This window comes from Brienomyrus brachyistius, chromosome 24 (assembly GCF_023856365.1).
Source record: "Brienomyrus brachyistius isolate T26 chromosome 24, BBRACH_0.4, whole genome shotgun sequence".
NCBI classification, from domain to species: domain Eukaryota; kingdom Metazoa; phylum Chordata; class Actinopteri; order Osteoglossiformes; family Mormyridae; genus Brienomyrus; species Brienomyrus brachyistius.
In genome coordinates this window covers 1,696,739-1,711,813 of record NC_064556.1, presented here as the reverse complement: position 1 = coordinate 1,711,813, position 15,075 = coordinate 1,696,739, and the positions used below count along the sequence as shown (strand labels likewise).

The 15,075-nt window shown below is 46.8% G+C and overlaps 1 protein-coding gene across 1 annotated transcript in view; it reads left to right on the top strand.

Moving 5' to 3' along the window:
* Positions 1-15,075, top strand: part of LOC125720187 (neurexin-1-like) — a 609,464-nt gene that overhangs the window by 589,054 nt on the left and 5,335 nt on the right. The window contains 1 exon segment of the mRNA XM_048995368.1: positions 7,088-7,166. Coding sequence (XP_048851325.1) covers positions 7,088-7,166 — 79 coding nt within the window.

Sequence of the window (15,075 nt, the reverse complement as noted above, 5' to 3'; positions counted from 1 at the left end):
GATGATGATAATGGTGATGTGATGATGATGATGATGATGGTGATGATGATGATGAAGATGATGGTGCCAATGGTGATGATGATAATGGTGATGTGATGATGACGACGGTGACGATGATGGTGACGATGATGATGAAGATGATAATGGTCATGTGATGACGACGGTATCAAGAGCAGAAGCACTACCAGCCGGCCCAATACCCAGCTATCAACCTGCGTTAGCACTGCGGGTACGGCTGTGCGTCATTGTTAAACTCAATATGAACTCGAATCAGGAGCCCCCCCTCAGCCCGGAGAAGAGCCCCACACTTAAACAGCTCCCCGACAGAAGCTTTTAGGTCCTCTCTGCTTTCTCTCACAATAATAGCTAGGCCGCGTGTAGTAGTCAATAAAGAGCGCTAATTAGTCTTTTTAAACTAAACGCTCCGCAGTAAGAACACATAGATAAAGGCCTGGTGCAAATCAACCAGGAATGTTCTCTAAATACAAATTAAAGGGGCCTAATTAAACGGCTCATCTTTGTTTATATCCTGTCGAGACCGGAGCGCTAAACCTTCAGGGCAGTATTTTTCAGCTCAATGAATGAGCAAATTTCTAGCTGTCAAAACACTCCGGCATCGCTGCTCACGTCCCCGTACCGTGCGTCGTTATACGGGAGTCGCCCGCGCATCCGTGGAGATAAAGTCACACTGTCAGCAGTAAAATCCATTTCGGCACACAGAGCCACCTGCACCATCATGCGTTTTAGGGCCCCATAGACACCGGGCCTTATGGGTAATGGGCATTATTCTGTTATCTGGACGGCTCGGTTTGTGCGGCAGTACTCCCCCCGCCGCGCCAGTCCAGCTGGGAGCTATATAAACGATAATGACATCAGGGTGACCGCATTACACCCGGGAGCTAATCCCTGCGTCGCCGCTAAGACGCCCCCGAAAATTGGATTCGGCAAGAGAGGCTCTGACACAAAGAGCACAGGGAGCCTGTTGTGTGTGTCGTCCTCAGGCTTGTGCCCCAGGTACTGGGGACATTTTTCAGTCGGGGACACTGACGGACACTGACACCCAGCGGTGTATGGAAGCAGCGGAACTTGAAAGCCGATAGTTGGTTGCCGGTTAGCAATGAGGAGCTGAGCACGAAAGCTGAGGAACTGGGACCAGAACCACATGACATGGGCTTGGGAATGAGGGCTTGATTTTACTGGGTATGGGAGTCAGCTTCGAGGGCGGCATGGGGGTGCAGTGGTCAGGGTGAGGGGGGCGGCATGGTGGTGCAGTGGTTAGCACTGTTGCCTCACACCTCTGGGTCCCAGGTTCGAGTCTCCGCCTGGGTCACATGTGTGTGGAGTTTGGGGTTTCCTCTGGGTACTCCGGTTTCCCACCACAGTCCAAAAACATGCTGAGGCTAATTGGACTTGCTAAATTGCCCGTAGGTGTGCATGTGAGAGTGAATGGTGTTGCTTCCGGGATAGGCTCCGGACCCCCCGCGACCCAGTAGGATAAACAGTTTGGAAAATGGATGGATGGCTGGATGGATGGATGGATGGATGGAACTCAGCTTCTCCACAGGGTGGGCAAGGAAGTGAAAGAAGAGATGGACATTTCAGCGTTGCCATGCGGGAAAGAAAAATGAAAAACACTACACACCCCAGGCCGTGGGGAAGGCTTACAGCAGGGTCAGAGGTCAGGGGTCAGGGCCAGCAGCGGTGGTCACCGTTACTCAGAACATGCATTTGCATGAAACTCACTAGACTAGAGGAGGCAGGGGCCACAAACATTACTCTTTGAGTGACAACTTCGTGCTTCTGTGTGTAGGATTTCATTTCATTGGAACTTTCCATTTTCACTTAGCACCTAACTAATTGTTTCCAAGAACACAATGCAGATAAACACCCGCAATATTAGCTGAGTGTATTTTCTGCGCAATTAAATATGGCGATAATCCACAGTGAATTTAATTAAGACACAGACATTGAAAATTAAAATCATTATGGAGGCGACTGCATCTTCATTTCAATAACAATAAGAACCACAGTTCTGGAATCTGATTACGCACTATTCTGATTGTGAAGAATCTCGCTCTCGTGTAGATTATGGAAACGTGCTCTTTCCTGAGCCCCTCTTGCCGGTATTTGTTTCTTTCATCCCCAGAAACCTGGGTGTAATTTCTATGGCTCGGTAGATTCGCGTGCAGATTCGATCTGAGCTCTGCATTGCGATCAGGTCTCCGGGTCACCAGCAGAAGACCGGAATGAAGGCGGCTGGTGCGTATGCATGTCTCCTCGCAGCAGGTTTCAATTTCCCTGCCTCAACTATACCAGGCAGTTATTCTGATAGCTTGCTGTCCCAGAATTCCGTTCATGACACCAGTCCCATATATTCCCTTATAAGGAAAGTGCCTCTTCTGAGTGATGTGGTGGCTCTGTATACAGCTCTGTTACGTCACGCCAACCTGATGGATTGTGTGTGTGTGTGTGTGTGTGTGTGTGTGTGTGTGTGTGTGTGTTGAGTTTTCATATGTGACATGGGTTTTCTCCTGCAGTCCAAAGACATGCAGTTCGCCTAAATGTTGCCCATAAGACATACAGATCACCTAAATGTTGCCCATAAGACATGCAGATCACCTGAATGTTGCCTATAAGACATGCAGTTCGCCTAAATGTTGCCCATAAGACATACAGATCACCTAAATGTTGTCCATAAGACATGCAGATCACCTGAATGTTGTCCATAAGACATGCAGATCACCTGAATGTTGCCCATAAGACATGCAGTTCGCCTAAATGTAGCCCATAAGACATGCAGATCGCCTAAATGTTGTCCATAAGACATGCAGATCACCTGAATGTTGTCCATAAGACATGCAGATCACCTGAATGTTGCCCATAAGACATGCAGTTCACCTAAATGTAGCCCATAAGACATGCAGTTCGCCTAAATGTTGCCCATAAGACATGCAGATCACCTGAATGTTGTCCATAAGACATGCAGATCACCTGAATGTTGTCCATAAGACATGCAGATCACCTGAATGTTGGCCATAAGACATGCAGATCACCTGAATGTTGCCCATAAGACATGCAGATCACCTGAATGTTGCCCATAAGACATGCAGTTTGCCTAAATGTTGCCCATAGAGTGTGTGCAGGTGCCTCCAATTGACTGGCATCCTAGCCATGTGCCCTGTGCCACCTGGGATAGGCTCCAGGCCCCTGACCCCGACCAGGATAAGCTGTTTGAAGATAGATGGATGGATGGATAAAAGCTTTAGTTTTTTTTTCGGTAAAAAGAAATTTCATTGTAAAAATCTTGCCTTGTTGGTTGGAATATGTATGATGTGAATATTTATAATTATAAATAATAAACCTCTCGTGAATCAGCTGAATAAGCCAGAATATATTGTTGGTGTATTTATAGCAGGACAATGATGTTCATATTGTTGCTTTTGACTGTGAGCGTTTCAGAAAACGCATGACAGCTGACTGAAACAGCGGCAGGATTTTGCTGTGACTCCCGGCTCCAGCGTGACGGTCTGGAGGCCCGTCGCTCGTAGCGCGACGGTCTGGAGGCCCGCCGCTCGTAGCGCGACGGTCTGGAGGCCCGCCGCTCGTAGCGCGACGGTCTGGAGGCCCGCCGCTCGTAGCGCGACGGTCTGGAGGCCCGCCGCTCGTAGCGCGTCGGTCTGGAGGCCCGCCGCTCGTAGCGCGTCGGTCTGGAGGCCCGCCGCTCGTAGCGCGACGGTCTGGAGGCCCGCCGCTCGTAGCGCGTCGGGAGCAACGGCTTTAATCGCATGGCTTCGGCGCCGTTGTCATATTCAGCTGCACGTAACTCTGACGTCGGAAACAGAGACACGGGTCACGGCCTCGTTCCTTCTCATCCTGCGTCGATACGTATCTGTCCGCCGTCTTCTCCCGAATGCGGGGCGTGTCACAGAAAGGCGCTTGATCGACAGACAAACACATTCAGGTGCGGGGATATTAATGACGCTCTTTTCAGCCATTCTGCCTTTAGGGGGCGTCGCTGTTACTGCCTGACAGCCCTTACCGTCATACACCTGCACTATTGATGGGGTATTTAAGATCTACATAAGAACGCAGGGAACCCGAGGCTTTTCTTCCAGGGGGTGCAAGATGAGAGAGCCCGACCAGGCATTCAGCCACATAAGTAAATTTGTGGGGAAAATAAATAAATAAATAGTGCATGCATTTGGAATAAATTACTATTACACATTGATATGACTCACACAAGCCAGATTTTCAATTATATCTTTACAATATAATTTAGTTGTTATTGCATAGCATTTTCATCTGACTAATAGGGGGTGCAGTAGCACTCCTACACCCCTGGTTAATTACCTATCATTAAATCGTACCCAAGGAATAAGTTGGGAGGATTTTACCCACTATTCCAGGGTTAACAGTCAACAGGCCGGATGTGGCAGATAGCCGCAGATGAGGGAGCATGCTAGCATCTTTGCTAGCAAGCTAAAAATGCTACCAGGCTACGCCGAAGCGGATGGGGGGCCCCCACACTGCGCTCGCTGGACGGTCACGCCCTCTTTGTCCATCAGTCCCATGGAAAGACGCAGCTGTTAACACTGTAGCTAAGGAAAGCTCAGTGGATGAAATGGAGCTGTTATGATGTACGGTTTGTTTGACTAGTACACCGTGACAAAAGTACGCTAATTACATCTGGTAACTAGCACTTTTCTCGTATCTAAATGTTAGCCCTCATTAGTGGCTGGCAATTAGTGAAATATCCTGAATTGCATAATCCTTTAAGACGCAAACCTACCACTCATGAGGGTGAAGTACTCCTGGCATTTTAGCACCATCCTGTATTAAACTCCACATCTTGTTCACCACAGAGTTGGTCCAGGTAAGTGACAAACTCTCTGTTTCTCCACCAGAACCACTAGCATAGTCGGGTCTCTTAATAAATAAGTATATTTATTGGCTTAAGTTATGGGAAGGACTCAGCACCCCCTACCCATTCACCTGTAACTATACCCCTGGTTGGCACCATGCAGTTCCTACTTGTGCCTCTCCCCCCCCCTCACACTGCTCCAGGAAAAAAAATAATCAGCGAAAGATGCTAAAAAAGATTAGCTCGTTAGCCGGTGAAAATCTTGGGCCTCACCTTCAGATTTATTCTGGCGCCAACATGGTGGAAAATCAGAAGATGTAGAACCGAGTTTAAGATCAGGCTGAGGCAGCTGTGAGACCATTAGCGTTTAGGCTGGGACCTGCCCCCGCCCCCCTGTCTGTATTACTGTGCTGGTGGGAAAAGCATTAAGCTCTTGTCCACTGGCATGTTGTGGCATGCAGCTGCATTTACCGAGAGGCTAGAGAAGGCTTTGGGGCTTCTGTCCACACACAGTGTCAGCAAACACTGCGGAAAGCCTCCCTGTGGTCACCTGGCACTGGCGGCTGCAGCATAACATGGCTGAAAGCTCCTCTCCTCTCTAACCACCCATGCGCAGGCAGGTTTACAGTGTGGACTCACACGGTGCAAAAGCGAGGCGTCCTTCGTCCTGGCGGCAGGGTTCACGGGACTAATTTTCAAAAGGTGTACTGAAGGATCAGTGGAGCGCTATGCAGGCTGGCGCTGGACGTGACTGGGAACCTTTGGAGGAGAAGCCCACTTATGTGAGGAGGTGTGTATGGTTCAGTGGTTTAGGACTCCATGCCTGTAACCGGAAGGTCATCGGTTCAAATCCCAGGCTGATACCATTGCTGGGCTTTTCAGCTAGGCCCTTAACTATACTCCAGGGCCACCGCAATGGGCCCTTTTCGGCTTTCTCTCACCTCCATGTGCCTCCGAAGGATAGCAGGATGGGACAGGTGAAAGAAAAGGGACCCCACAGGCACGGATAAGTGACTCTGGTCCATATGGTGCTTTCTCAGGCTGAACTGAGAACTGTTGGGTCTGATCAAGGGTCTTTTACACGATTTTTAGAAACATTACTGTTTATATTATATTATTATATTGTATTATGTTACCATTTATCTTATCGATGCAAACCCATCTACCATAAAAATTTCTTTTCTTGATCCGTTCTGACAACCAAAATCCATAGTTTTCTGCCAACAAGTGACTAATACAGTCATTTCAACAGCTCAGTTCATAATAAACCTTTTCCTGCTGGTGCTACGAGAATTTTGTCTGTCAACCTTTAAGTACCCCGACCCGACCTCACCTCGCCCCGTCCTGCCCTGTCCCACCCCGCCCTGACTCGCCCCACCACCACCCCACCCCGTCCTGCCCTGTCCCACCCCGCCCCCCGCCTCACCTCGCCCCGCCCACCGCCCCACCCCGCCTCGCAATCTTATTCTTGTCATTGTCCTCACAACGTACTGGTGCCGTGGATGACGCCCCAGCTTCGGCGAGGTCTGCAGCCATCATATACCTGTGCCCTGTCTTTATTTGATTAGACCCTTCTTCTTTCTCGCCTGTGTGGCACAGGAACCAGCGCAGCCTGGATCTCCTCCTTGCCTTTTGATTAATAATGCAATTTGAAATGGCAAGCGGAGATGCGGGGGACAAACCAAAGAGCGGGAATCAATCGGCGCCGTGATCAAGCTGCATTTTCTATGAGCCTGGCATCCCGGCCCAGAACATTAACTCCTGTGCATGAGAGGCAGTTCAGTGAAAATCAGCAGAATTATGCGTTAATGGTGCACGTGGCAATAAACCGGAACACTTCTATCGGTCAGATCTTTTACGGAGCAAACGCACCGGGTCTCTGTGAGGCTGAAGGCCAACAATCTGCAGATGGGAATCGAACGATTTCCAGCAGAATTTTCTTTGCTTCATCACTTGATGAGAGAGTAGTCTGTGCGATTATACCTGAAGACTGAAGCAGAGTGAGGAGACTCTGAGCTAAGCAACGGCAGCTGGATTCATTCCTTCAAGTGACTCGACAGTTATTAAGCAGATTAAATCAAAATTGCAAATGAAAGAGACTAAGAAGTGTCTGAGTTTTAATGTTGGGTTTCTTTTTGTACTGACAGCGATACTGTAGTATTATACCACTCTGCTCCTGCTTTATAAAATGGACCATTCTCACTGTCGCCTGTCTCTGCCTTCCAGAACACGGATGACATCCTCGTGGCCTCAGCAGAGTGCCCCAGCGATGACGAGGACCTCGAGGAATGTGAGCCGGGCACTGGTGAGTCCATTCTGGGAGTTCTGTGCAATGATGGCGCCAGGATAGCAAGCCCCTCCCATCTTTATGAGTGCCCCTCCCACACGTGGCTGTGATTGGTCAGAATTACCCCCCTCCCCCCAACACAGACACAGGGAAACACAAACACATGTCATTCACCCATATCAGATGCACTCAGTGTATTAGTGTCCACTAATCGTTTGTTGCGTTGGTTTTCGGTTGGCAAGTAATGACTATCTGAACGAATATGACTTACGTTGTCTGGTCCTCCCAGATATTTTTCTTCTGGTTGAACTATGTCTCTGCATGAGAACTGCCAAGAATAAGCACAGAATAAGATCTAATTCAAAAAAGCAGATAGTATGAGGTAAAACGGTCCGTATCTAATCTAAAAAGCATTAGTAAGTACCGATAGTGATTATCAATTAACTTTAATAATAGCCTGTGGTCAAAAACCAGAATATTAATAAAACATTTACAGGATTTCACATCAGGTTTTACAGTGTGCAGTCGGTATGGATGTTTAGTTTAATAGATGTAACGTGTCTAATATAGAGGCATCATTTAATTCATTGATTTGCATCTCCAGCAGCAGTAATGGGATGCAGAACTATAGCTGTTGCTTGCATTACAAATGCTGTTATAATGTTGCTTCTTCAGTTCATACGTGTCCAGAGCAAGAGTTTGTCCGATATTTGTCACATGACTCATGCTATGTCGCTCGTCAAAGATCCAAAAATTAAGGATCGTGCAGTGATTGGAAGTGGCGATGTGCGGGTCAAAGGTCAGCTGCTTGGCCATTTAGTGCCCCAGTTACTCCTCTGCATGGCACGTGTCCTTAATGAGCCCGTCTGGAGTTTAATGCAATGAGATGCTTCCTAAAGTGGAGCCCCAGGGGAAACGACAATCTGGAGCAGGCCGGAAGGTGCCGGGTCACGGATCCAACTCTCCGTGGGACGCTGACCAGAGTAATTCCCTTAGCAGAGCCTTTGGGGGGGGGGGGGAAGTTGTCCGTTCCGCAGAGGCACAGTCGCCAAGGTTGGAGAGCCCTGGATTGTAGCATCGTGTCCAACTCGTGAACGGAATCCGTCGCTAACTGAAGATTTGTAATTGGGAAGGAGGAACGCCGACAAAAACCACAGGCTTTGAAGAGGGATCGCATGAGAACATACATCACATCGGCGCAGGGGAACAGGACGGAGACGTTCGGCCTTCCAGGACGCTTTTGGCGGACGTCCAGCATTTTTAATAAGTTCTCAGGCCTTTTTCATCTTTCATGGGTGTAATTAATCTTTGGCCCGTTTAGATTCCTCCAACTGCATCATTCCTCACACCCTGTGGCCTTTTTAATGAGGTGTCTGTGATGGGCAGCAGCATCTCCGGGTGTTACCCAGCTCATTACCCTGCCACAGCTTCCACACCTCCACCTCCAGCATCATGTCCCCATCATAAAGCAGTACCAGTCCCCATTGTTCCAGGAAACTCTGATCAAAGAATTAGCAGGAGAGCAGCCACAGCTGATCGGTTCGAAGGGACTGAGACAGTGAATTCTTGACTAGATTATTGGTGACTTAGGCCTTACGTCCGTCTGACTGCTTACCTGGGTTAAGCTCACGGGGATGCAGGGTCAGGTGCTCACGGGTGTAGAAATGAACCAAGCAGCAGTGGGCTGCGGACACTTTGCATGACATGCCAGCTCATCACAGCATGCAAATACTCGGCGGTTTGTAGACAATAATTCACCCAAATGCAAGTCTTTGGACTACAAGAGGAAGTACATGCACCAGAGGGATAGAATGCAAGCTGCCCACATGGAGTGGGCTGGAATTTACCCCCCGTCTTGTAGGCATAGGGAAGTACAGTACCACTTGCCAGTGAGCCATTCCTGATCACTATACTTGTAAACTCTCAGACACAATTATGATTTGATGCAGTGAAATAAATGAGTGATGTGTCTGATGTCGGCAGTGGCTGCAGCTGACAGTGCAGGCGAACTGATTAAGTACTTTAATAAAAACAAAAAACTGGAACACAAAGTATCTGTAGCCCCAGAAACGTTGTTTTTTTGATTCCTGAAGGAACGAAAGTGTTCCTCATAAAATTGAAATGTCTCTTTCCCTACAGACGCCTTCCTTCCGTAGCGATGTGCTTCAGAAACAATATCTAATTTTATCCGGGGTTTTCTTTATCTTTTCAGCAAATAATTTAATCAGCATAACAATAGAAAATTAAGTGAGCACTACTGGTAACATCAAGCGGCAACACGGAGCTTTCTAGATTAAAAAAAAAAAAAAAAAAAGCGAAACCCCTTTGAACTGAACTGAGCCATCAGCACTTGCAGGAGATTTCATCATGGAGGTCGGGAAACCACCGCTCGCCCTGGGATTGGATTTGGTCACTGCGACGGGTGTCTCCCGGGCGAGTGCTGCGATCTGGGCGCCATCTGCGTCCCTGCCGCGCACTGCGCTCGCAGTGCTCGACAAGCTACCCGCACTGGTGCCAATTAAACATGGCCGTAAGTCGGCTAAAGGTGAAAACGCAGGCGAGACGCGAGCAGAGAAGCAGCCGTCAGCAGAGGAAAGCATTAGTAAAGAAAATTATTCCTTACAGGAGAGGGGAAGAAAGCCAGACAGATTATAACGATGTCTACGGCGCTCTTTTGTATTACAGTATCAGGCCGATTTATCATGTCCGTTAGTTGTGCCTAAAAATCCACAGTTTGTTTTTTTAACAAGCACCTTTTGTTCGCAGTCACCGGCAGACGGTGCTCTTTTGTTCAGATTTAGCATTTAGCGTAGCTGTTTCAGAGTTCCTCCTCATGGCAATTTATAATTAGCTAATGTGTTATTGCGTTTTTTTAATGTGATTTATCTGTCGGTTTTCATCATTTTGAGAGGATGCTCTCATGCTTGGCTGAATTGCCGCAAATGAAGTTTATCGTTTGCCACCGGTTAAATCTTGAATCCAATTACACTCCTTGTAGTTGTGCCTCCTGGCCAGTTGAGGTCAGACTTTAAATCCACAGGTAAATATCTGCCTGAGGATGCTTTGTGGGTGTTGCGCATTTTGGATACTAACATGCCATTGGCGGATGCTATGCCAGTCATTAGGCCACACCCCTCTGCTGTGACTACGTAGTCCTCACTGCGTCTGGGTGTAGATCAGTGGTTCTCAAACTCGGTCCTCGGGACCCACTGCCCTGCTTGTTTTCCAGCTACCCCTGCCCTACACACTGCTGGTTACCTGGATCAGGTGTGTTCAGTCAGTCAGAAGCTGAAAGACAGCTGGGACTTGTGTGTGGAGCTGGAAAACAAGCAGGGCAGTGGGGCCTTTGAGAACCACTGGTGTAGATCAATACCCAGAGCTTTAAATGCCCCAAGCCCACCCCCGCTGTCTCTGTGGATTTCCACACTTTGCCATTCCGAATTGGATAATCGAAACACTGTAAGTGGCTGCCATATTTCCCATACATGATCGCTGTTAAACAGGCGAAAATTAGCTTCTTAATGTTGTTGTTATGATCCATTTTATTGAGCGTTTTTTGGAGATAAACATGGTTTTCAGTACCAGCCTTTGTTTATTGTGTCATTAAAAGCACTTTTTCTATGCATATGAAATAAAGCACTTGTGTATAAACACCTAGTTTCTAGGTGCTGTGGTAAATGAACTGACATATTTATAATCCTGCCTGAAATAGATCGGCAGGGTAGTATTAGAATGAAGGACATATTTGCTACAAGATGCATCAGAAGTTTGTGTGTGTGTGTGTATATATATATATATATATATATATATATATATATATATATATGTATATATATATATATATATATATATATATATATATATATATATATATATATATATGTATATAATCAGGTTTATATTACATTGTAGGGACCACTTTTCAGGTGCCCACAAAGATCCGTGAATCAAAAAAAAAAAGCTAAATGTCTCGTATCTCGTATTTCGTTTGGTTACTTAGGGCTGGGTGGGGGGGGTTAAGGTCTTCACGTTATCATTAGAGTTGTAAATGTCTTATATACTCTATTATGGACTGTCATCCCATCCAGGGGCTCCAGGACCCCTCTGTTCCTGTACTGGAAATTCAGTTAGATGGATGGATGGATGGATGGATGGATGGTAGTGTCTTTTCGAGACTTTCACAGTTCTCATGTAACACACTAAGGGATTTAAGGAGCTGCATGTGACTGGCTGTTGTGTTATGGCCCTGCGTCTGTCTTCTTGATATACACTTTGTCTGTTTATTCAAGTCTGGTTACCTGGATTGTTCAAGTGCCTGCAGAATTGCTGCTAACAACCGACCTATGTTTACCAATCACCGTTTCATTGCTTACGAGAGAGACGCTCTTCTTGGGTTCCTCAAGATGCACTTGATCTGAACTATAAGATTATCCTAGAAAAAAAATGACCATTTTCCGATTTTTTTGAATTGTTTTTCTGTAACAGCTCTGCCTGAATTAATAATGGTCCTGGTTAGACCCGAAGGTCTATGGGAGAGCTTTTCTTCAAGATGTTCAGTTCTGATGAAGGACGTAGGAAGCAAGTTCTCAATTATTTCCCAGCCGTTATAAAAAATATATAAAATATATATATAAAAACTTACCCATCACAGTTGGTTTAATTATATACTATATTTTATTAACTTTACTGGGTTCCTGTTAACATAAAGGGACTCGGAACCACCCAACGGATAAAACGATCAGTCTTTTAATATCATTAACTTACGGTTTTGCTAAATTAATCTTCAAGACACATTTAATTTCAGCCGTTGTCTTGTGGTGTTATTATGCAACTGGTAATTTTGTGAGGAATTAAGTGGGATCTCTTTGACGCTTAGGGCACATGTACTTAAGGACGACGGGCTTCGGTGATGGTGAATTTGATCCTGTGATAGGAACTGGTCTCCATGAAATGAAGAAAGAGCTCAGTTTTTTATATATATATATATAATAAACAACAAGCAAGACTCCACAACAGACCCGGCCTCCCTGTCTGGGTCTCGTGCCCCTATTAAAGCAGAACGAGGCCCGAGTCCCAACACCCATCAGTCTCCGTAACGATTAAAGATCAGGACCGTCATCAGAATAAACTTGTGTGCATAAGGAGTTCAGTCATTTTAGGGCAAAGCCCAGTCCGTCACAAACAGGGAGGAGACCGAGTCAGTTTAGGTTGGTTGAGTTTAGCGCGATGGACTAGTCTGCCCCAGGGTGTACCTGCGCTTGTGTCCAGGTTAAGCAATGAATTAATTAATCAAGAGCCACGCTGGAATGAAGAGCTCAGTATCTGGAGAGGAAATCGGTCCAAAAGCAAAACAGATGTGGACAGGAGAAGTCAGCCATCCATTCATCTTCCAAAACCGCCTATCAACATCTCCACGGCAGGACGTGCAGAAAGACACGCCAGGGATGAGGGCATCTGGCCGATGACGTGCCTTTGGGCTGCCGCAGGATTGCAGGGGTACCTGGCGGAGACCCCCATGCAAACCCCATACCCCACACAAACTCCCCAGGTAGAATGATCTGAAGAAACCATTGTGATGAGTGACTGCTGTCTGCGATTACAATTAAAGAAAAGCATGCATTGTCTCTTCTGGGAACGTTCCGGAAGGCTCCATGTTCACTCTGTGAGGAGCACGGATTTGGGACTACGGTGTACAAAATTGCGGTTGTAACTCTCAGCACGCCGTCGAAAGGCACAAATCACACGGCGGCTGCAGTCAGCGCGTTGTCATCAGATTGATGTATCTCTAAGGATATTTCATGCAATGCAAATGCTAGCCAGGAACCTGCCAGGTCCATTTCATCGATTTAAAAATAACATTTTGGTGAAATGACCCGATCGCGCCTTTTTCGGAACCACAGCGCCCCCTTGTGTCTCTGCTGTCCCTAGGATTTGACCCAACAACCTACTGACCAGAGGAAGCACATCTGAGTAACACTGTGCCTCCCATCCACTGTTTTTTGTGTGCGTGTCCAGTATCCTTCCATAGACCCTAAAAACATGGGAGCTCGCAGTGTGTGACTGTGCGAGTACATCTCCCGCCATGTCATCCCCGGGCGCCTCCTGCCCCCCGCTTCCCTGAAGTCGGGTCATTGTAACCCAACACCGCAAAAGCGATTATGAAAAAAATCGATGCATTATTCCTTCTGTCTCTGTTTGATCCTGCTGCCCAGAGGCGAAGAGTTTTGCTGACAAACCACGAAACACGAAATAGAGTGTCATTTAAGGATAACATGTAGAAGTTTAATGCTGTTGACCAGTGCCATTCCACCTCTTTAAGTCATTGTAGTGAGATTCCACGAGAGTCTTCTGGAAACGACCTAAATGAGGCCTGCTTTGGGCTGGTAAATTGTTCCATATCAGAGATCTGTGCGTCAGCACTTCCTGTGGACTGTATGTGCGACAGCTTCGCCGCTCGGCCTGCTTCCCATCTCCATCACCTTCACTCCCGTGTAAATGACATACTTGCCGTTTGAAATGAGGGAGGTTTCATGACTGAATTTCAGAAGCTTCCGAAAAGCTATCAGCACAGATAAATGTATTTGGAAAATTTCATTCGATTTTTTCCAAGTAATTTCACTTTGATCTCTTGCCTTTATGGGACAGAAGCGTTTTTGGGTATTGCCTTGGGTGACATCACTGTAGCCTGGCACATTCTGGGTAGTGGGTTCGATTCCTACCCTGAGTGGGGTCCAAAGACCCATACTCGGGGTGCCTTAGTATCGGCGATGACCTGATATTTCACCTTATTTCCAGAAACAGACTCTGGACACGTGTGGCGCTGAACGAAAATATTATACCTGCTGTATTTTCATAATTGTCATAATAATTTAAGTGTCCTATATATGGTATTTTCTTTTACCTAGAGGTAAAATGAACCACGTCATTAATTTCAGTATTATTATAATTCTGTGATGGATTGGCATCCCGTCCAGGCTGATCCCTTGCCTCCTGCCCTGTGCCACCTGAGTTGGTGTAACTGACAGTATTATAACCTTTGACCCTGTGCCCCGTAACACATGCATGTTTTATGGAGGGAATATCCTCTGTACTTAATGGCAGCCCTGCAGAACTAAATCAAGCTGAAAATTAAGCTTGCCATCTCTCAGCAGGCGATGTCAGCTCAGGGCAGCTTTGATTCCCAGAATGTTCCGTGGCAGGAGCGCACGTTGATTTCCGGGTGATTCTGTGAGATTCTCTGGTGGTGTGGTGGCATAAGCAAGTGCTCAGAGCCTTTGAGGCGGTATCACAGGGCATAGCATGATTGCGTGTTTCAGAGTCCCTGAAGGATGTAAACGGACCAGACATTTTTGTTTCGCCTTTTGTTGAGAATGTTTTGTTGCCGTGAGCAGGAAGGTCTGTGTTTACCTGGATACAGTGATCACCGGCACTCTAAAGAGGAAGCGCTTTAATATCAAATCGGCACGTTTATCATGAAGGAAATGAAGGAGGATTTATTCTCACCTGTGCAGTTCTTGGCAGCTCTTATCATGTTCCGCCTTATGATACGTTACACTAAAATTGCTAAAACTGCTAAATTGAATTACACATAGGCAGCAAACATTCCATTTGACCAATCACAGCTGCGTGACGAAAGGGGTCTGAAAATATGCCAACCTGAAAGACTCCATGAATGTTCTGGAAACACTCCAGCTTCACCCAGAGCAGATGCCAGCACTTTTTCCAGGCCTGTGTGTTGTTTCTGAGGGTAGAGTACAGAGTAAGGCTGAGATTTTACACGATCTCCGCACTCATATGCCTTAATTATAACCACTGAGTTCGTAGCGGAGCAGTCGCTCTCGTTCCCAGCTGCGTCCCTTGTTTGCATCCATCAAACGTGGCCGACAATTTCGCCCATGGGATATGTGGACAGGCTGTCAGGAGATAA